The 23,942-nt window shown below is 41.5% G+C and overlaps 1 protein-coding gene across 1 annotated transcript in view; it reads right to left on the bottom strand.

Moving 5' to 3' along the window:
- Positions 1-23,942, bottom strand: part of LOC128644201 (DNA replication complex GINS protein PSF1) — a 58,277-nt gene that overhangs the window by 15,062 nt on the left and 19,273 nt on the right. Inside the window, exons 2-3 of the mRNA XM_053696899.1 lie at positions 15,710-15,774; positions 737-835 (exon numbers count right to left, since the gene is read on the bottom strand). Coding sequence (XP_053552874.1) covers positions 737-835; positions 15,710-15,774 — 164 coding nt within the window. The remainder of the gene's footprint in view (positions 1-736; positions 836-15,709; positions 15,775-23,942) is intronic.

Here is a 23,942-nt window from a genome sequence, read left to right as displayed (position 1 = left end):
CATTGGCTGCACACTCGGGACTTATTTATAACTGTCTCAAATTGGCCTCAGCAGAAACATAAGTTACAAGATGGCAGCACCCATTGCTTTATAGACACTAAAATACCTATTTTGTCAGTATTTAAATAACTAATTAAACTTTTAAAAAAATCCATCTACATGTTATTCTCAGACTAATATTTTCTTTGAATGCTACATTCTGTCTAGCATTTATTTAGTGTTTAATGTCCCTTTAAAGGGACACTAAACCCACATTTTTTCTTTCATGATTCAGATATAGCAGCCGATTTTAAGCAACTTTCTAATTTACTCTTATCAATAGTCTTCGTTCTCGTGCTAGCTTTATTTATAAAGCAGGAATGTAAAGCTTAAGAGACGGACCATTTTTGGTTGAGAACCTGGGTTATGCTTGCTTATTGGTTTGCTAAATGTAGCCACCAATAAGCAAGCACTATCCAGGGTGCTGATCCTAAAATGGGCTGGCTCCTAAGCTTTAAATTCCTGTTTTTTAAATAAAGATAGCAAAAGAACAAGGAAAAATAGGAGTAAATTAGAAAGTTGCTGCTCTATCCGAATCATGAAAGAAAAAAAAAAATGGGTTTAGTATCCCTTTAAGTACTATCCAAAATATGTAAAGCAATTACTATGTCACTTCCAACAATTCTGTAAAAGATAAAATAAAATCTTCCTAGGTGTCTTTTTTAACCAGTGTCAGTGCAAAATGTTGAAAACTTACAAATATGCAACAACACACCGCCGATTTCTAAGCAGACAACAGTGCCGAAATTTTATGGTTGGTATCAAGTCGCTACGTCCTTCGGTTTTTGCTTCATTACTAAAATGGAGAAAACCCAAAATTAAAAGAATAAACCTTTTTTATTCTTACCAGATAAGAAGCAAACACCTTTTGTGTTTGTTTTTAAAAAAGTAACTCTGTTATACTTGGATTTTTAAATAGTTATGAATAGAGTACAGATTACAGGAAATATCTTGCCTACGTTATACAAATCTTTACAAACACATACTAACAATATAAATGTGTGGGCTGCATTAAAAAAAAAAAAAAAAAAAAAACAGCTTAATGTCTTTAAGAAAGTTGAGTGTTGTGCTTTTCTTTAAAAAATAAATAAATAAAAAAAAACAGAATTTATGCTTACCTGATAAATTACTTTCTCCAACGGTGTGTCCGGTCCACGGCGTCATCCATAACTTGTGGGAAAATCTCTTCCCCAACAGGAAATGGCAAAGAGTACAGCAAAAGCTGTCCATATAGTCCCTCCTAGGCTCCGCCCACCCCAGTCATTCCACCGACTGACAGGAGAAAAAACACGAGAAACTATAGGGTGCCGTGGTGACTGTAGTTAAAGAAATAAATTAATCAAACCTGATTAAAAAACCAGGGCGGGCCGTGGACCGGACACACCGTTGGAGAAAGTAATTTATCAGGTAAGCATAAATTCTGTTTTCTCCAACATTGGTGTGTCCGGTCCACAGCGTCATCCATAACTTGTGGGAACCAATACCAAAGCTCTAGGACACGGATGAAGGGAGGGAGCCAATCAGGTTACCTAAATGGAAGGCACCACGGCTTGCAAAACCTCTCTCCCAAAAATAGCCTCCGAAGAAGCAAAAGTATCAAATTTGTAGAATTTGGCAAAAGTGTGCAGGGAAGACCAAGTCCCTGCCTTACATATCTGATCAACAGAAGCTTCGTTCTTGAAGGCCCATGTGGAAGCCACAGCCCTAGTAGAGTGAGCTGTGACTCTTTCAGGAGGCTGCCGTCCGGCAGTCTCATAAGCCAATCGGATGATGCTTTTCAGCCAAAAGGAAAGAGAGGTAGCAGTAGCTTTTTGACCTCTCCTTTTACCAGAATAGACGACAAACAGAGAAGATGTTTGTCTGAAATCCTTTGTTGCTTCTAGATAAAACTTTAAAGCACGGACTACATCTAAATTGTGTAACAAACGTTCCTTCTTTGAAACTGGATTCGGACACAAAGAAGGCACAACTATTTCCTGGTTAATATTCTTGTTGGAAACAACTTTTGGAAGAAAACCAGGTTTAGTACGCAAAACGACCTTATCTGAATGGAACACCAGATAGGGCGGAGTACACTGCAGAGCAGATAACTCAGAAACTCTTCTAGCTGAAGAAATAGCAACTAGAAACAAAACTTTCCAAGATAACAACTTAATATCTATGGAATGTAAAGGTTCAAATGGAACCCCTTGGAGAACTGAAAGAACTAAATTTAAACTCCAGGGAGGAGTCAACGGCCTGTAAACAGGCTTGATCCTGACCAAAGCCTGAACAAAGACTTGAAAATCTGGCACAGCCGCCAGTCGTTTGTGCAACAAGACAGACAAAGCAGAAATCTGTCCCTTTAGAGAACTCTCTGATAATCCCTTATCCAAACCCTCTTGTAGGAAGGAAAGGATCCTAGGAATTTTAATCTTACTCCATGAGAATCCCTTGGATTCACACCAACAGATATATCTTTTCCATATTTTATGGTAAATCTTTCTAGTTACAGGTTTTCTGGCTTGTACCAGAGTATCACAGAATCCGAGAACCCACTCTTAGATAAAATCAAGCGTTCAATTTCCAAGCCGTCAGCTGGAGAGAGACTAGATTTGGATGTTCGAATGGACCCTGTACCAGAAGATCCTGTCTCAAAGGTAGCTTCCATGGTGGAGCCGATGACATATTCACCAGGTCTGCATACCAAGTCCTGCGTGGCCACGCAGGAGCTATCAAAATCACCGAGGCCCTCTCCCGTTTGATCCTGGCTACCAGCCTGGGAATGAGAGGAAACGGTGGAAAAACAAACTAGGTTGAAGGTCCAAGGCGCTACTAATGCATCCACTAGAGTCGCCCTGGGATCCCTGGATCTGGACCCGTAGCAAGGAACCTTGAAGTTCTGACGAGACGCCATCAGATCCATGTCTGGAATGCCCCATAATTGCATCAACTGGGCAAATATCTCCGGGTGGAGTTCCCACTCCCCCGGATGGAATGTCTGACGACTCAGATAATCCGCCTCCCAGTTTTCCACTCCTGGGATGTGGATCGCAGATAGGTGGCAGGAGTGATCCTCCGCCCATTTTATGATCTTGGTCACTTCTCTCATCGCTAGGGAACTCCTTGTTCCCCCCTGATGGTTGATGTAACCAACTGTCGTCATGTTGTCTGATTGGAATCTTATGAATCTGGCCTTTGCTAGCTGAGGCCAAGCTTTGAGAGTATTGAATATCGCTCTCAGTTCCAGAATATTTATCGGGAGAAGAGATTCTTCCCGAGACCATAGACCCTGAGCCTTCAGGGAGTCCCAGACCGCGCCCCAGCCCACTAGACTGGCGTCGGTCGTGACAATGACCCACTCTGATCTGCGGAAGCTCATTCCCTGGGACAGGTGATCCTGGGTTAGCCACCAACGTAGTGAGTCTCTGGTCTTCTGATCTACTTGGATCACTGGAGACAAGTCTGTATAGTCCCCATTCCACTGTGTGAGCATGCACAGTTGTAATGGTCTTAGATGAATTCGCGCAAAAGGAACTATGTCCATTGCTGCAACCATCAACCCTACTACTTCCATGCACTGAGCTATGGAAGGTCGTGGAACAGAGTGAAGAACTTGACAAGCGTTTAGAAGCTTTGACTTTCTGACATCTGCCAGGAAAATCTTCATTTCTCCAACATAGGTGTGTCCGGTCCACGGCGTCATCCTTACTTGTGGGATATTCTCTTCCCCAACAGGAAATGGCAAAGAGCCCAGCAAAGCTGGTCACATGATCCCTCCTAGGCTCCGCCTACCCCAGTCATTCTCTTTGCCGTTGTACAGGCAACATCTCCACGGAGATGGCTTAGAGTTTTTTAGTGTTTAACTGTAGTTTTTATTATTCAATCAAGAGTTTGTTATTTTAAAATAGTGCTGGTATGTACTATTTACTCTGAAACAGAAAAGAGATGAAGATTTCTGTTTGTATGAGGAAAATGATTTTAGCAACCGTTACTAAAATCCATGGCTGTTCCACACAGGACTGTTGAGAGGAATTAACTTCAGTTGGGGGAACAGTGAGCAGTCTCTTGCTGCTTGAGGTATGACACATTCTAACAAGACGATGTAATGCTGGAAGCTGTCATTTTCCCTATGGGATCCGGTAAGCCATGTTTATTAAGATAGTAAATAAGGGCTTCACAAGGGCTTATTAAGACTGTAGACTTTTTCTGGGCTAAATCGATTCATATATTACACATATTTAGCCTTGAGGAATCATTTAATCTGGGTATTTTGATAAGATTATATCGGCAGGCACTGTTTTAGACACCTTATGCTTTAGGGGCTTTCCCAAATCATAGGCAGAGCCTCATTTTCGCGCCGGTGTTGCGCACTTGTTTTTGAGAGGCATGACATGCAGTCGCATGTGTGAGGAGCTCTGATACATAGAAAAGACTTTCTGAAGGCTTCATTTGGTATCGTATTCCCCTTTGGGCTTGGTTGGGTCTCAGCAAAGCAGATACCAGGGACTGTAAAGGGGTTAAAGTTAAAAACGGCTCCGGTTCCGTTATCTTAAGGGTTAAAGCTTCCAAAGTTGGTGTGCAATACTTTTAAGGCTTTAAGACACTGTGGTGAAATTTTGGTGAATTTTGAACAATTTCTTCATATTTTTTCGCAATTGCAGTAATAAAGTGTGTTCAGTTTAAAATTTAAAGTGACAGTAACGGTTTTATTTTAAAACGTTTTTTGTACTTTGTTATCAAGTTTATGCCTGTTTAACATGTCTGAACTACCAGATAGACTGTGTTCTGAATGTGGGGAAGCCAGAGTTCCTTCTCATTTAAATAAATGTGATTTATGTGACAATGACAATGATGCCCAAGATGATTCCTCAAGTGAGGGGAGTAAGCATGGTACTGCATCATTCCCTCCTTCGTCTACACGAGTCTTGCCCACTCAGGAGGCCCCTAGTACATCTAGCGCGCCAATACTCCTTACTATGCAACAATTAACGGCTGTAATGGATAATTCTATCAAAAACATTTTAGCCAAAATGCCCACTTATCAGCGTAAGCGCGACTGCTCTGTTTTAGATACTGAAGAGCATGACGACGCTGAGGATAATGGTTCTGAAAGGCCCCTACACCAGTCTGATGGGGCCAGGGAGGTTTTGTCTGAGGGAGAAATTTCAGATTCAGGGAAAATTTCTCAACAAGCTGAACCCGATGTGATTACATTTAAATTTAAGTTGGAACATCTCCGCGCTCTGCTTAAGGAGGTATTATCCACTCTGGATGATTGTGAGAATTTGGTCATCCCAGAGAAACTATGTAAAATGGACAAGTTCCTAGAGGTGCCGGGGCTCCCAGAAGCTTTTCCTATACCCAAGCGGGTGGCGGACATTGTAAATAAAGAATGGGAAAGGCCCGGTATACCTTTCGTCCCTCCCCCCATATTTAAAAAATTGTTTCCTATGGTCGACCCCAGAAAGGACTTATGGCAGACAGTCCCCAAGGTCGAGGGAGCGGTTTCCACTTTAAACAAACGCACCACTATACCCATAGAAGATAGTTGTGCTTTCAAAGATCCTATGGATAAAAAAATTAGAAGGTTTACTTAAAAAGATGTTTGTTCAGCAGGGTTACCTTCTACAACCAATTTCATGCATTGTCCCTGTCACTACAGCCGCGTGTTTCTGGTTCGATGAGCTAGTAAAGGCGGTCGATAGTGATTCTCCTCCTTATGAGGAGATTATGGACAGAATCAGTGCTCTCAAATTGGCTAATTCTTTCACCCTAGACGCCACTTTGCAATTGGCTAGGTTAGCGGCTAAGAATTCTGGGTTTGCTATTGTGGCGCGCAGAGCGCTTTGGTTGAAATCTTGGTCAGCTGATGCGTCTTCCAAGAACAAGCTACTTAACATTCCTTTCAAGGGGAAAACGCTGTTTGGCCCTGACTTGAAAGAGATTATCTCTGATATCACTGGGGGTAAGGGCCTTGCCCTTCCTCAGGATCGGCCTTTCAAGGCCAAAAATAAACCTAATTTTCGTCCCTTTCGTAGAAACGGACCAGCCCAAAGTGCTACGTCCTCTAAGCAAGAGGGTAATACTTCTCAAGCCAAGCAAGCTTGGAGACCAATGCAAGGCTGGAACAAGGGAAAGCAGGCCAAGAAACCTGCCACTGCTACCAAGACAGCATGAAATGTTGGCCCCCGATCCGGGACCGGATCTGGTGGGGGGCAGACTCTCTCTCTTCGCTCAGGCTTGGGCAAGAGATGTTCTGGATCCTTGGGCACTAGAAATAGTCTCCCAAGGTTATCTTCTGGAATTCAAGGGGCTTCCCCCAAGGGGGAGGTTCCACAGGTCTCAGTTGTCCAGAGTGGGTCATTGTCACGACCGACGCCAGTCTGATGGGCTGGGGCGCGGTCTGGGGATCCCTGAAAGCTCAGGGTCTTTGGTCTCGGGAAGAATCTCTTCTACCGATAAATATTCTGGAACTGAGAGCGATATTCAATGCTCTCAAGGCTTGGCCTCAGCTAGCGAGGGCCAAGTTCATACGGTTTCAATCAGACAACATGACGTCTGTTGCGTACATCAACCATCAGGGGGGAACAAGGAGTTCCCTGGCGATGGAAGAAGTGACCAAAATCATTCAATGGGCGGAGACTCACTCCTGCCACCTGTCTGCAATCCACATCCCAGGAGTGGAAAATTGGGAAGCGGATTTTCTGAGTCGTCAGACATTGCATCCGGGGGAGTGGGAACTCCATCCGGAAATCTTTGCCCAAATCACTCAACTGTGGGGCATTCCAGACATGGATCTGATGGCCTCTCGTCAGAACTTCAAAGTTCCTTGCTACGGGTCCAGATCCAGGGATCCCAAGGCGACTCTAGTAGATGCACTAGTAGCACCTTGGACCTTCAAACTAGCTTATGTATTCCCGCCGTTTCCTCTCATCCCCAGGCTGGTAGCCAGGATCAATCAGGAGAGGGCGTCGGTGATCTTGATAGCTCCTGCGTGGCCACGCAGGACTTGGTATGCAGATCTGGTGAATATGTCATCGGCTCCACCTTGGAAGCTACCTTTGAGACGAGACCTTCTTGTTCAAGGTCCGTTCGAACATCCGAATCTGGTCTCACTCCAGCTGACTGCTTGGAGATTGAACGCTTGATCTTATCAAAACGAGGGTTCTCAGATTCTGTAATTGATACTCTTGTTCAGGCCAGAAAGCCTGTAACTAGAAAAATTTACCACAAAATTTGGAAAAAATATATCTGTTGGTGTGAATCTAAAGGATTCCCTTGGGACAAGGTTAAGATTCCTAAGATTCTATCCTTCCTTCAAGAAGGATTGGAAAAAGGATTATCTGCAAGTTCCTTGAAGGGACAGATTTCTGCCTTGTCTGTGTTACTTCACAAAAAGCTGGCAGCTGTGCCAGATGTTCAAGCCTTTGTTCAGGCTCTGGTTAGAATCAAGCCTGTTTACAAACCTTTGACTCCTCCTTGGAGTCTCAACTTAGTTCTTTCAGTTCTTCAGGGGGTTCCGTTTGAACCCTTACATTCCGTTGATATTAAGTTATTATCTTGGAAAGTTTTGTTTTTGGTTGCAATTTCTTCTGCTAGAAGAGTTTCAGAATTATCTGCTCTGCAGTGTTCTCCTCCTTATCTGGTGTTCCATGCAGATAAGGTGGTTTTACGTACTAAACCTGGTTTTCTTCCAAAAGTTGTTTCTAACAAAAACATTAACCAGGAGATAGTCGTACCTTCTCTGTGTCCGAAACCAGTTTCGAAGAAGGAACGTTTGTTGCACAATTTGGATGTTGTTCGCGCTCTAAAATTCTATTTAGATGCTACAAAGGATTTTAGACAAACATCTTCCTTGTTTGTTGTTTATTCCGGTAAAAGGAGAGGTCAAAAAGCAACTTCTACCTCTCTCTCTTTTTGGATTAAAAGCATCATCAGATTGGCTTACGAGACTGCCGGACGGCAGCCTCCCGAAAGAATCACAGCTCATTCCACTAGGGCTGTGGCTTCCACATGGGCCTTCAAGAACGAGGCTTCTGTTGATCAGATATGTAGGGCAGCGACTTGGTCTTCACTGCACACTTTTACCAAATTTTACAAGTTTGATACTTTTGCTTCTTCTGAGGCTATTTTTGGGAGAAAGGTTTTGCAAGCCGTGGTGCCTTCCATCTAGGTGACCTGATTTGCTCCCTCCCATCATCCGTGTCCTAAAGCTTTGGTATTGGTTCCCACAAGTAAGGATGACGCCGTGGACCGGACACACCTATGTTGGAGAAAACAGAATTTATGTTTACCTGATAAATTACTTTGTCCAACGGTGTGTCCGGTCCACGGCCCGCCCTGGTTTTTTAATCAGGTCTGATAATTTATTTTCTTTAACTACAGTCACCACGGTATCATATGGTTTCTCCTATGCAAATATTCCTCCTTAACGTCGGTCGAATGACAGAGACACACAGAGAGACACAGACACAGAGAGACACAGACACAGAGAGACACAGACACAGAGAGACACAGACACAGAGAGACACAGACACAGAGAGACACAGACACAGAGAGACACAGACACAGAGAGACACAGACACAGAGAGACACAGACACAGAGAGACACAGACACAGAGAGACACAGAGAGACACAGACACAGAGAGACACAGACAGAGAGACACAGACACAGAGAGACACAGAGAGACACAGAGACAGAGAGACACAGAGAGACACAGACACAGAGAGACACAGAGAGACACAGACACAGAGAGACACAGAGAGACACAGACACAGAGAGACACAGAGAGACACAGACACAGAGAGACACAGAGAGACACAGAGAGACACAGAGAGACACAGAGAGACACAGAGAGACACAGAGAGACACAGAGAGACACAGAGAGACACAGAGAGACACAGAGAGACACAGAGAGACACAGAGAGACACAGAGAGACACAGAGAGACACAGAGAGACACAGAGACAGACAGACAGACAGACAGAGAGACTGCCCCCTACTAGATCCAGTCCCGGATCGGGGGCTGCTCCTTCATGCTGTTTTGGTAGCAGCAGGCTTCTTGGCCTGTTTACCCTTGTTCCAGCCTTGCATCGGTTTCCAAGCTGGTTTGGTTTGTGAAGCATTACCCTCTTGTCTAGAGGCTGCAGAGTTGGAGGTCGGTCCGTTCCTAAAATTGCGAAAGGAACGAAAATTAGACTTATTCTTGGCCTTGAAAGGCCTATCCTGTGGGAGGGCATGGCCCTTACCCCCTGTGATGTCTGAGATAATCTCTTTCAACTCTGGACCGAACAGGGCTTTACCCTTGAAAGGGATATTAAGCAATTTTGTCTTGGAAGATACATCCGCTGACCAAGACTTTAGCCAGAGCGCTCTGCGCGCCACAATTGCAAACCCAGAATTTTTCGCCGCTAATCTAGCTAACTGCAAAGTGGCATCTAAAATAAAAGAATTAGCTAACTTAAGTGCGTGTATTCTGTCCATAACCTCCTCATACGGAGTCTCTCTATTGAGCGACTTTTCTAGTTCCTCGAACCAGAACCACGCTGCTGTAGTGACAGGAACAATGCACGAAATAGGTTGCAGGAGGTAACCTTGCTGAACAAAAATCTTTTTAAGCAAACCCTCCAATTTTTTATCCATAGGATCTTTAAAAGCACAATTATCCTCTATAGGAATAGTAGTGCGCTTGTTTAGTGTAGACACTGCCCCCTCGACCTTAGGGACTGTCTGCCATAAGTCCTTTCTGGGGTCGACCATAGGAAATAATTTCTTAAATATAGGAGGGGGAACTAAAGGTATGCCGGGCTTCTCCCACTCCTTGTTCACTATGTCCGCCACCCGCTTGGGTATAGGAAAAGCGTCGGGGTGCACCGGAACCTCTAGGAACTTATCCATCTTACACAATTTTTCTGGGATGACCAGGTTGTCACAATCATCCAGAGTAGATAACACCTCCTTAAGCAGTGCGCGGAGATGCTCTAACTTAAATTTAAATGTCACAACATCAGGTTCTGCCTGTTGAGAAATTCTACCTGACTCTGAAATTTCCCCATCTGACAAAACCTCCCTCATGGCCCCTTCAGAATGGTGTGAGGGTATGACAGAGCAATTATCATCAGCGCCCTCCTGCTCTACAGTGTTTAAAACAGAGCAATCGCGCTGTCTCTGAAATGCAGGCATTTTGGATAAAAAAAAAATTCACCACAGTGTCTTAAAGCATTCAAAGTATTGCACCCAAATTTTCAGAGCTTTAACCCTTAAAATGAAGAAACCGGAGCCGGTTACAGATTTAACCCCTCTACAGTCCCAGCTACAGCCTTTGCTGCGACTTAACCAAACCCAGAGGGGAATACGATACCAAATGACGCCTTCTAGGAACCTTTTCAACTATTTTCAGACCCACACACATGCAGCTGCATGTCCTGCTCTCAAAAGTAACTGTGCAGTAATGGCGCGAAAATGAGGCTTAGCCTACTACAGTGAAGGCCCTTCCTGACTGAAAAGGTGTCTAAACCAGTGCCTGACGTTAAAGAACGTTCCCCAAAGTTTATAAGTGTGAAATTCAATCTCAAATTGTATAAAATGCCCAAATAAAGCAATCGATCTTGCCCATAAAAATGTCTACCAGTTTTATAGCCCATATTAAGCCCTTTATTCTGTTTGAGACTAAGAAAATGGCTTACCGGTCCCCATGAGGGGAAATGACAGCCTTCCAGCATTACACAGTCTTGTTAGAAATATGGCTAGTCATACCTTAAGCAGAAAAGTCTGCTAACTGTTTCCCCCAACTGAAGTTATTTCATCTCAACAGTCCCATGTGGAAACAGCAAACGATTTTAGTTACTGCTGCTAAAATCATCTTCCTCTCACAAACAGAACTCTTCATCTTTTTCTGTTTCAGAGTAAATAGTACATACCAGCACTATTTTAAAATAACAAACTCTTGATAGTAGAATAAAAACTACAACTAAACACCACATACTCTTAACCATCTCCGTGGAGATGTAGCCTGTGCAACGGCAAAGAGAATGACTGGGGTGGGCGGAGCCTAGGAGGGACTATATGGACAGCTTTTGCTGTACTCTTTGCCATTTCCTGTTGGGGAAGAGATATTCCCACAAGTTATGGATGACGCCGTGGACCGGACACACCAATGTTGGAGAAATATGAATTAACAAGATGCGCTGCATTGTAATAAAATAGCTCAAGTAATCTGGAATTCTTCTAAAACCATACTGATTGAAATAGGTTTCTAACTTGTCTAAAGCTTCTGCTTTTCCAGCAATTGAGAATTTAATCACAGAAAATCTTTAGAGTACCAACAGGATAAGTCTGCAAGCTAAAAACAGGTCATAAATCACAGAGCAGTACATTAGAAAGATGCATTTTTTTTGTGGTTATTAGATGCATAAAATGAACACTCTACCAAATGGTATTTTTAAAGAAATTTAAGACAATGTTAATTTCATTTAATATATGCATTTTCTGTTTTCATATTTGTATTGGAAGCTGCCTTAGACTAATCTGAAAATGAGATTTGTTTTAACTGCCAAAAGGGAATATTATTAGCTGAACTAATGGGAAACCACTACGTTTAATAATTAAAAAACCACTCATATTTCATTATTTCTTTTTTTTTTTTAAAAAAGGATTTAATTTAAGTTCAATTGCTGTATAAGTCCACAAAAACAATCTTATGGGTAGCTAAATACACCAGCTATTTTTTTCCCCCAGAAGTGTCCAAGATAGCATAATAAGACCGTGATGAGTTTTACACAAACATTAAAAGTATGCTAGTTTAAAGGGATAATGCAGTCATTTTTTTTCTTACCCAAAAAGGATCATATGTCAACATGTTTTATACCTCCTCTAAATAAACTAACATTGCCTCGCAAGTTTGCAAGAGATTAAATTAAGCGTTTTTACTTATTAAAATGTTTCACCAAGGGAAAAAAAAACCAAAAAAAACGACAACGCTGCTCTTAAATATATGTAGGATAGAAAAAGTCTTTGTGCCATGTCCCTTTAAACAGTTTAATGCTTCTTTTTTTTTTATTACAACAATGGACCGTTAAACATCCTTTTAAACAGTGGGTTGCACTTAACACCTTGTGCCATATGGATGTAGGGTACTACATCACACAGTACTTTAAGCAGCATACTGTGTTAATGTAGTACCTATGTCCAGCACAGAGGTGCATGTTGAGATCCCCGCTGTCAGCTTAGAAAGCTGGAGCCGCAAACCAGGGGGCATAATGCATCTCCCTTTATATGGAAAGAGAGTACTGATTGTGCTCCCTTAACATATGAAGCCAGATTGGCGATAGTTATAGAGAGTGACACTGTGTTGATGCTGAGTGGGAGAGAAGCGGGTGGGCAGCCCACTGCAGGAGGGGCAAGGGATGGGCGGGGTTCTCTATACTACAGAAAATGCTTTGGCAAGGAGATAAAAAGATGCGTCCCTACACCAGGGGTCGACAAATCTGTTTAAAATGTATGAGCCAGTAAAAATATTTAGGAACCAGACAGTGATATTTGCATATACAGTGTTCTCTCCAGGACCTTTTTAAAGGGTGCTGATTTGACCACCCGGCTAAAATTTAAGCCAATATAGTTTATTGAACAAATTGTCATTAAAATGAATGTGCGTTAAATAATGCAATTCATTTATGGTATGGATAGAAAATGTTATAAATAGAAAGTATTAATTTGCCCCCACTCTGCTACTTCATAATGCCACCCCCAGCTGGCAAAATCTTCTATGAAGAACACTGTATATAGATATATAAAGAATAAACCAAAAAGTTAGGAGCGAGGGGTAAAATTCTGGCTCCTGGGATTGTCAAACCCTGCCCTAAACTACAGAGAAGTATTGATTGAATGGGGGAGATGGGACACTAAACAAGAAAGAAAAAAGCATACAGAAAATATAAAATAAAAATAATAATTTGTTGCCAATAACAAACATGGTGGTGAGCAGGGTGAGGGATCCCTACATCACAGAAATTAAAAATAAAACCCCACACTGCATACTTACAGGAGGTCTGCCAGTACAAAATATGGTGGTAACCAGTGTATGTGGGTGTGTGTTGGGGTAAACCCTACATTACATCAAATATTAATCTTACAAGCTTATTAACCCCTTTACTGCCAGGAATTTCAGAAGTGTGGGGTGCAGCTGCAATTAGTGGCCGAATTGCCAAAAACCAATGTCTGCTGTTTCTGAACAAAGGGGAACCAAGAGAAGCATTTACAACCATTTTTCTTTGGACTGCAGCAGTCTGTGTGTAAATTATTTCAGTGAGAAATCTGAAATTTAAGAAAAAGTTAGCAATTTTTTTTTTCTATTTTATACAATTGATTTGGCAGCCAAATAGTGGCATCAAATATAACAAAATGGGCCTAGATCAATAACCTTGGGTTTTCTACTTTAACGTATAATTTTCATCGTAAATAAAAAATAAAAAAACCCACAAGGGCTCTATTTCTGTTTAAACAGAGTGGTAGCAAAAATGCTAAAAATTCTCTGGTACTTCGGGCAATTTTTTCTCTGAAATTCGCGGTAGAAAATGGGTTAAAAAAAAAAAAAAAAAAAAAAAAAAAAAGCAAAAGCGCCTTTCAAAATGATGAATAATGCATATACAATGATTTCTACAGGAAGAGTAGCTTTTCCTTTTATATGGTTGCTAGGAGACACCTGCTCTAGCTGCAGTTTATTGCCTATACTCAGTAAAGGTCTTTTGCAGCAAAAATCATGTTACAGTAGAACTTACATTCTGTAATGTCAGCGCTTATCTCACTAAAGGCAGTGGCTACATTGAGAATTTCTAAGTGCTGATTGTTTAACAAAAACTTTTTTAGGTTTGCCTTTAAAAAAAGAAAAAACAAAAAAAAGTTAAAGGGACACAACCCAATTTTTTTCTTTTGTGATTCAGAGAGCATGATATTTTAAGCAACTTTCTCATTTACTCCTATTATCAAATGTTCTTTATTCTCTTGGTATCTTTATTTGAAATGCAAGAACGCAAGTTTAGATGCCAGACCATTTTTGGTGAACAACCTAGGTTGTCCTTGCTGATTGGTGGATAAATTCATCCACCAATCAAAAATTGCTGTCCATAGTTCTGAACCAAGAAAAAAAAGCTTAGATGTCTTTTATATAAAGATAGCAAGAGAATGAAGAAAAATTGATAATAGGAGTAAATTAGAAAGTTGCTTAAAATTGCATGCTCTGAATCAAAAAATAATTTTTTTGGGTTCAGTGTCCCTTTAACTAAAAGGAGCACATCATATATAATGTTTCCTTGATGGGTTCTTCGAGCATTATTGATAATGCATATTTTAAGGGGCACAAAACCCAAAATTTTATTTCATGATTCAGATTCCAGTTTACTTTTATTATCAAATGTGCTTCATCCTTCTGGTATCCTTTGTTGAAGAAGCAGCAATGCACTACTGGGAGCTAGCTGAACACACCTGGTGAGCCAATGACAATGAGGTATATGTGCAGCAACCAATCAGCAGCTAGCTCTCTTTAGTGCATTGCTGTTTCAGAGCATACCTAGGTATGCTTTTAAATACAGGATACAATTAAAAAAAAAACACAATTTGTTTAAAAATGTATGCTCTATATGAATCATGAAAGAAAAATGTTGGGTTTAATGTCCCTTTAACAGTTTAAAGGGACATGATACCGAAATGTTAAACACTTGAAAGTGATGCAGCATAGCTATAAAAATATCACCTGAACATCTCTGAGGAAAAAAAAAATATTTACCTTAAAAAATGTCCTAAACATTTACACACAACTGTAAAGAGACTTGAGCAAGCCAATCAGGATGCTAGTCCCAGGACTTGCAAGTACGTATGCATCTGAAGTGCTGGCACAGTCATGTTAATTTTCTGCTCAGTTTAATGAAGTTTACTATGAAATCTCATGAGATTTCAGTGAAATATCATGAGATCACAGCAAAGCAATGCACGGCAGCACTGCTGATGGGCTATATCCCCCCCAACTTGCAGCTGGACAGCAGCTGAAGTTTAACTGTTCACAGAGCTCTTCCCCGGTGAGCTGAGGAAATTTAGGAGGTAAAATATCTTCCCCTTTTACACAGAGATGCTCAGGTGATATTTTCATGTAAAAGTTTTACAGTTATGCTGCATCACTTTCAAGTGATTTAGCATATGAGTATTGTGTCCCTTTAAAGGGACAGTCTACACCAGAATTGTTATTGTTTTAAAAGATAGATAATCCCTTGTTTACCCATTCCCTAGTTTTGCATAACCAACACAGTTATATTAATACACTTTTTACCTCTGTGATTATCTTGTATCTAAGCCTCTGCAGACTGCCCCTTTATTTGTTCTTTTGACAGACTTGCAGTTTAGCCAATCAGTGATGGCTCCCAGGTAACTTCACGTGCACAGTTTTATCTATATGAAAAACATGAACTAACACCCTCTAGTGGTGAAAAACTGTTCAAATGCATTCTTAAGAGGTGGCCTTCAAGGTCTAAGTAATTAGCATATGAACCTCCTAAGTTAAGCTTTCAACTAAGAATACCAAGAGAACAAAGAAAAATTGGTGATAAAAGTAAATTGGAAAATTGTTTAAAATTACATGCCCTATCTGTCCCTTTAATCATCAGTTTCTCATTGTTTACAATACTGCAAAACTGTACTTACACGTCAGCTTGGTTCTGCTCAAATAAAGCTTTCATTTCTTCAAGAACCTGTCTGATTCCATCCTCCTAAAAATGGCAAACAATTTCAAGTTACCGTTATGTATATATAGACTTTAGCAAAGGCCGAGTCTGCTAAATAGTCATGGAACAAAAAAAAAAAAAAAAAAAACACAAAATATATCAGCAACTTTCCAATGTACTTATGTTATAAAAGTTGCACCATTCTCTTGATATTCTTTGTTGGAGTATAAATGCACTACTGGAAGCTAGTTGAACACAATTGGTGAGGTGAGCCAATGACGAGAGGCATATATGTGCAGCTACCAATCAGCAGCTTGCTTCAGTAGTGCATTGCTGCTCTTGAACCTACCTAGGTATGCTTTTCAACAAATCATACCAAGGGAAGAAAGCAAACTAGATAATTGAGCAATCAATCATGAAAGAAAAAAAATGGGGGCGTTATGTCCCTTTAACACAGTTGCTGTCTACAAAGTTTTTTTTATTATTAGTTTTTTTAATCCAAGCCTTCAAGTGAATAGAAAAAGTGTCAGATTGTCGGCAGGAGGCTATTTTAGTTTTTATTTTTGTAACACTACAGTGCGCTAATTGGAACTGCTGCATACACTTTAAAAATAGACAGTCAACACTGTATCATTCTCTTTGTATTCAAATCTAGGTAAATTCTTTATATACGGGAGTAATGCAATTTTTTTTTTGGCCCTTGCTGATAAGCCACACGTGCAGTAGGAAGGAATCAAGCTTCTTAAAAGGGCCATTTTAGTGGAAAAACAGAATTTATGCTTACCTGATAAATTACTTTCTCCAACGGTGTGTCCGGTCCACGGCGTCATCCTTACTTGTGGGATATTCTCTTCCCCAACAGGAAATGGCAAAGAGTCCCAGCAAAGCTGGTCACATGATCCCTCCTAGGCTCCGCCCACCCCAGTCATTCGACCGACGGACAGGAGGAAATATATATAGGAGAAACCATATGATACCGTGGTGACTGTAGTTAGAGAAAATAATTCATCAGACCTGATTAAAAAACCAGGGCGGGCCGTGGACCGGACACACCGTTGGAGAAAGTAATTTATCAGGTAAGCATAAATTCTGTTTTCTCCAACATTGGTGTGTCCGGTCCACGGCGTCATCCTTACTTGTGGGAACCAATACCAAAGCTTTAGGACACGGATGAAGGGAGGGAGCAAATCAGGTCACCTAAATGGAAGGCACCACGGCTTGCAAAACCTCTCTCCCAAAAATAGCCTCCAAAGAAGCAAAAGTATCAAATTTGTAAAATTTGGCAAAAGTGTGCAGTGAAGACCAAGTCGCTGCCTTACATATCTGGTCAACAGAAGCCTCGTTCTTGAAGGCCAATGTGGAAGCCACAGCCCTAGTGGAGTGAGCTGTGATTTTTTCAGGAGGCTGCCGTCCGGCAGTCTCATAAGCCAATCGGATAATGCTTTTAAGCCAAAAGGAAAGAGGTAGAAGTCGCTTTTTGACCTCTCCTTTTACCAGAATAAACAACAAACAAGGAAGATGTTTGTCTGAAATCTTTAGTAGCCTCTAAATAGAATTTTAGAGCACGGACTACGTCCAAATTGTGTAACAAACGTTCCTTCTTTGAAACTGGATTCGGACACAAAGAAGGTACAACTATCTCCTGGTTAATATTTTTGTTGGAAACAACTTTCGGAAGAAAACCAGGCTTAGTACGCAAAACCACCTTATCTGCATGGGACACCAGATAGGGCGGAGAACACTGCAGAGCAGATAACTCTGAAACTCTTCTAGCAGAAGAAATTGCAACCAAAAACAAAACTTTCCAAGATAATAACTTAATATCTACGGAATGTAAGGGTTCAAACGGAACCCCTTGAAGAACTGAAAGAACTAGATTTAGACTCCAGGGAGGAGTCAAAGGTCTGTAAACAGGCTTGATCCTAACCAGAGCCTGAACAAATGCTTGAACATCTGGCACAGCTGCCAGTCTTTTGTGAAGTAAAACAGATGAAGCAGAGATATGTCCCTTCAGAGAACTTGCAGATAATCCTTTCTCCAAACCTTCTTGTAGAAAGGATAGAATCTTAGGAATTTTTATCTTGTTCCATGGGAATCCTTTAGATTCACACCAACAGATATATTTTTTCCATATTTTATGGTAAATTTTTCTAGTTACAGGCTTTCTAGCCTGAATCAGAGTATCTATTACAGAATCTGAAAACCCACGCTTTGATAAAATCAAGCGTTCAATCTCCAAGCCGTCAGTTGGAGGGAAACCAGATTCGGATGTTCGAATGGACCCTGAACAAGAAGGTCCTGTCTCAAAGGTAGCTTCCATGGTGGAGCCGATGACATATTCACCAGGTCTGCATACCAAGTCCTGCGTGGCCACGCATGAGCTATCAAGATCACCGAGGCCCTCTCCTGATTGATCCTGGCTACCAGCCTGGGGATGAGAGGAAACGGTGGGAATACATAAGCTAGGTTGAAGGTCCAAGGTGCTACTAGTGCATCTACTAGGGTCGCCTTGGGATCCCTGGATCTGGACCCGTAGCAAGGAACCTTGAAGTTCTGACGAGACGCCATCAGATCCATGTCTGGAATGCCCCATAATTGAGTTATTTGGGCAAAGATTTCCGGATGGAGTTCCCACTCCCCCGGATGGAATGTCTGACGACTCAGAAAATCCGCTTCCCAATTTTCCACTCCTGGGATGTGGATCGCAGACAAGTGGCAGGAGTGATCCTCCGCCCATTGAATTATCTTGGTCACTTCTTTCTTCGCCAGGGAAGTCCTTGTTCCCCCCTGATGATTGATATATGCAACGGTCGTCATGTTGTCTGACTGAAACCTTATGAATTTGGCCTTTGCTAGTTGAGGCCAAGCTCTGAGAGCATTGAATATCGCTCTCAGTTCCAGAATGTTTATCGGGAGAAGAGACTCTTCCCGAGACCATAGACCCTGAACTTTCAGGGATTCCCAGACCGCGCCCCAGCCCACTAGGCTGGCGTCGGTCGTGACAATGACCCACTCTGGTCTGCGGAAGCTCATTCCCTGTGACAGATTGTCCAGGGTCAGCCACCAACGGAGTGAATCTCTGGTCTTTTGATCTACTTGAATCGTCGGAGACAAGTCTGTATAATCCCCATTCCACTGTCTGAGCATGCACAGTTGTAATGGTCTTAGATGAATTTGTGCAAAAGGAACTATGTCCATTGTTGCAACCATCAATCCTATTACTTCCATGCACTGCGCTATGGAAGGACGAGGAACAGAATGAAGTACTTGACAAGAGCTTAGAAGTTTTGATTTTCTGACCTCTGTCAGAAAAATCCTCATTTCTAAGGAATCTATTATTGTTCCCAAGAAGGGAACTCTTGTTGACGGGGACAGAGAACTTTTTTCTTTGTTCACCTTCCATCCGTGAGATCTGAGAAAGGCTAGGACGATGTCCGTATGAGCCTTTGCTTTTGACAGGGACGGCGCTTGAATCAGGATGTCGTCCAAGTAAGGTACTACTGCAATGCCCCTTGGTCTTAGAACCGTTAGAAGGGACCCTAGTACCTTTGTGAAAATCCTTGGAGCAGTGGCTAATCCAAATGGAAGTGCCACAAACTGGTAATGCTTGTCCAGAAAATCGAACCTTAGGAACTGATGATGTTCCTTGTGGATAGGAATATGTAGGTACGCATCCTTTAAATCCACGGTAGTCATAAATTGATTTTCCTGGATAGTAGGTAGGATCGTTCGAATAGTTTCCATTTTGAACGATGGTACCCTGAGAAATTTGTTTAGGATCTTTAGATCCAAAATTGGTCTGAATGTTCCCTCTTTTTTGGGAACTATGAACAGATTGGAATAAAATCCCATTCCTTGTTCTCTTATTGGAACTGGATGTATCACTCCCATCTTTAACAGGTCTTCTACACAATGCAAGAATGCCTGTCTCTTTATTTGGTTTGAAGATAATTGAGACCTGTGGAACCTTCCCCTTGGGGGTAGTTCCTTGAATTCCAGGAGATAACCTTGAGAAACTATTTCTAGCGCCCAAGTATCCTGAACATCTCTTGCCCAAGCCTGAGCAAAGAGAGAAAGTCTGCCCCCCACTAGATCCGGTCCCGGATCGGGGGCTATCCCTTCATGCTGTTTTGGTAGCAGTGGTAGGCTTCTTGGCCTGCTTACCCTTGTTCCAGCCTTGCATTGGTTTCCAGGCTGGTTTGGGTTGTGAAGTATTACCCTCTTGCTTAGAGGATACAGAATTAGAGACTGGTCCGTTTCTGCGAAAGGGACAAAAATTAGGCTTATTATTAGCCTTAAAAGACCTATCCTGTGGGAGGGCGTGGCCCTTTCCCCCAGTGATGTCTGAAATAATCTCTTTCAAATCAGGTCCAAATAATGTTTTACCTTTGAAAGGAATGTTAAGCAATTTTGTCTTGGAAGACACATCCGCTGACCAAGACTTTAGCCAAAGCACTCTGCGCGCCACGACAGCAAACCCTGAATTTTTCGCCGCTAATCTAGCTAATTGCAAAGCGGCATCTAAAACAAAAGAGTTAGCCAATTTAAGTGCTTGAACTCTGTCCATAACCTCCTCATACGAAGATTCTTTACTGAGCGATTTTTCTAGTTCCTCGAACCAGAAACACGCTGCCGTAGTGACAGGAACAATGCATGAAATTGGTTGTAGAAGGTAACCTTGCTGTACAAAAATCTTTTTAAGCAAACCCTCTAATTTCTTATCCATAGGATCTTTGAAAGCACAACTATCTTCGATAGGAATAGTAGTGCGTTTGTTTAGAGTAGAAACCGCCCCCTCGACCTTGGGGACTGTCTGCCATAAGTCCTTTCTGGGGTCGACTATAGGAAATAATTTCTTAAATATAGGGGGGGGGGGAACAAAAGGTATGCCGGGCCTTTCCCACTATTTACTATGTCCGCCACCCGCTTGGGTATAGGAAAAGCGTCGGGGGGCACCGGAACCTCTAGGAACTTGTCCATCTTACATAATTTCTCTGGAATGACCAAATTGTCACAATCATCCAGAGTAGATAACACCTCCTTAAGCAGTGCACGGAGATGTTCTAATTTAAATTTAAATGTCACAACATCAGGTTCAGCTTGATGAGAAATTTTTCCTGAATCTGAAATTTCTCCATCAGACAAAACCTCCCTCATGGCCCCTTGAGATTGGTGTGAGGGTATGTCAGAACAGTTATCAGCGTCCTCTTGCTCTTCAGTGTTTAAAACAGAGCAATCGCACTTTCTCTGATAAGTAGGCATTTTGGATAAAAGATTTGTTATGGAGTTATCCATTACAGCCGTTAATTGTTGCATGGTAATAAGTATTGGCGCACTAGATGTACTAGGGGCCTCCTGTGTGGGCATAACTGGTGTAGACACAGTAGGGGATGATGTAGTATCATGTTTACTCCCCTCATTTGAGGAATCATCTTGGGCAATATCATTATCTGTTGCATTACTGTCCTTACTTTGTTTGGACACTATGGCACAATTATCACATAAATTTAAATGGGGAGACACATTGGCTTTCATACATATAGAACATAGCTTATCTGATGGTACAGACATGTTAAACAGGCTTAAACTTGTCAACAAAGCACAAAAAACGTTTTAAAATAAAACCGTTACTGTCACTTTAAATTTTAAACTGAAAACACTTTATTACTGAATATGTGAAAAAGTATGAAGGAATTGTTCAAAATTCACCAAAATTTCACCACAGTGTCTTAAAGCATTAAAAGTATTGCACACCAGAGATTTAACCCTTAAATTAACGGAACCGGAGCCGTTTTTACATTTAACTCCTATACAGTCCCAGAATGAGGCTCTGTCTATAACTAGAAAGGCCCCCATCTGAAAAAGGTGTCCAACACAGTGCCTGCCGTTTTTCTAAACGTTCCCCAAGATTATAATACCAATAATTAGTTAGAATCTGCATAATATGCCTAGTAAAGCAATTGTTTTAGCCCAGAAAAATGTCTACCAGTTTTTAAGCCCTTTTTGAAGCCCTTTATTCTTTTATGTTTAACTAAGAAAATGGCTTACCGGTCCCCATGAGGGGAAATGACAGCCTTCCAGCATTACATGGTCTTGTTAGAAATATGGCTAGTCATACCTTAAGCAGAAAAGACTGCTAACTGTTTCCCCCAACTGAAGTTACTTCATCTCAACAGTCCTGTGTGGAAACAGCAATCGATTTTAGTTACTGTCTGCTAAAATCATCTTCCTCTTACAAACAGAAATCTTCATCCTTTTCTGTTTCAGAGTAAATAGTACATACCAGCACTATTTTAAAATAACAAACACTTGATAGAAGAATAAAACTACATTTAAACACCAAAAAACTCTTAACCATCTCCGTGGAGATGTTGCCTGTGCAACGGCAAAGAGAATGACTGGGGTGGGCGGAGCCTAGGAGGGATCATGTGACCAGCTTTGCTGGGACTCTTTGCCATTTCCTGTTGGGGAAGAGAATATCCCACAAGTAAGGATGACGCCGTGGACCGGACACACCAATGTTGGAGAAAATTACATGCTCTAATCTGTTAAAACACATCATTTTAGCACTATGGACCTTGCAACTACATTAGTGATACCCCGGCAACTGTTTTAAACACCTAGCTAAAATACCTCTTGGGAGCCACTGGTAGTGAGTCAGCCAATCAGCAGCATCAGTCACACAGTTGAGTAGTGTGACTACAGCTGCTGGTTGGGTTACTTTCTGGGTCTGCTCAGGACTAGCAGTTTTCTGCAGCTCACAAGCAATATTTTACTATGTAAATTGCAGGGTTGCTAGTGCTAAAATGACAACCGAACGGGACATTTTTCCACTATAATAGCCCTTTAATCAAAAAGTCTGCCAAAAAATGTAAATCACATACTCAATGGGACATTCCAGCCTAAATTGTAATCCACATGATGCATTTCAGTTTAAAAAATAAAATACATTTTTGTAATACACATATTAGCAAAAATGCTTCTAATAAAAGCTACAGCTGTTTCAAATGTGTATTTAAGTATGCACCGTGCACCAGCATTTTAAAGCACAGCACTTGCACCATCTGATGACTCAATTTGTTAATTGCTGACATGATTAATTCCTCACTGACACTCTGAGCAGGTGCAGTATTTAAAATGCGGGAGCACTGAGAATATCTAGTTATGTGTCACATGCATGGGCAGAGAAAATTGTTAATACTAAACAGTGATAACTTTTACTAGAAGCATTTTTGACAACGTATGTATATTGCAAATGTGTTTCTATTCAAAGATGTTATTCGTCTATGTGCATTTGAATTTTGACCGGAATGTCCCTTTATTTTATATTTACTGCTCGGACTACAAGATCCTCTATTCCTTAAACAGATACCAGACCACACAATACCCTCTGAGCTTGAATACTGATGCACTGGCCCTCGTGGTATATATATGTGTGTATGCCGCAAAAAAAAAAAAAACCCTTACCAAAAGCATATTTACAAAAAGGCTTCAATTTAAAATTGAAATGTACCCTTGCACATTTCAGTTTTGGCATATTCCTTCCAAGCTTCAGAGTAGCAATGCAGACTACTGGATTTCCGGTAGGAGGAGCCGTCACGTGCAGCTTGTCTGTGTGCTCCCAAGACCTGGTCTGAAATAACCACGCCGACACACCATTTTCCTTGTCAGAGAAAGTTTGCTATGGCTATACGCCTATAATCGGTAGGCGTGGGCAAGTCTTGTTGCGGCTAGTGGCCAGATTGCCGCGGCCACAGTCTGGAACAACATTGGGGGGGGGGGGGGGGAAGAGTAACGTACAAGAACACAGAAGGTGACAGCAGACACGATCGTACGGCCCAGGACGCAAAGGACAATTTAGTGGGATGCCGCAAGTGAGGAGAGAGTACCCCAATAGTCTGGTCTTCAGCTGAACTCTAAAAAAGCAAGCTAACTCAAAAGGCATCAACCGTAATTCCCTGTACAATGCAGGGTGAAGGTAAGAAGAAGCGGTTCTGTTTAATTAAGCTGGAAGGAACTGTGATTATGTTATAATATAATATATGCCATTATATGTGGACCTGTGTTGATATATTCTTACCCCAAACCTGAGCATATAAGTATTTGTGGAAATACAGCTAGGCTACTATTGGCTAAGATCACATTCCAATACTGGCCTAAAAAATTCAGTGTGGTGCTGGGATTCAAGTCTACAAAAAAAACAAAACAAAAAA

Source organism: Bombina bombina, unplaced genomic scaffold, assembly GCF_027579735.1.
Source record: "Bombina bombina isolate aBomBom1 unplaced genomic scaffold, aBomBom1.pri scaffold_279, whole genome shotgun sequence".
In the NCBI taxonomy this organism is placed as follows: Eukaryota; Metazoa; Chordata; class Amphibia; order Anura; family Bombinatoridae; genus Bombina; species Bombina bombina.
The sequence above is the reverse complement of the archived record's forward strand: the minus strand, read 5'-3'. Positions and strand labels throughout refer to the sequence as shown.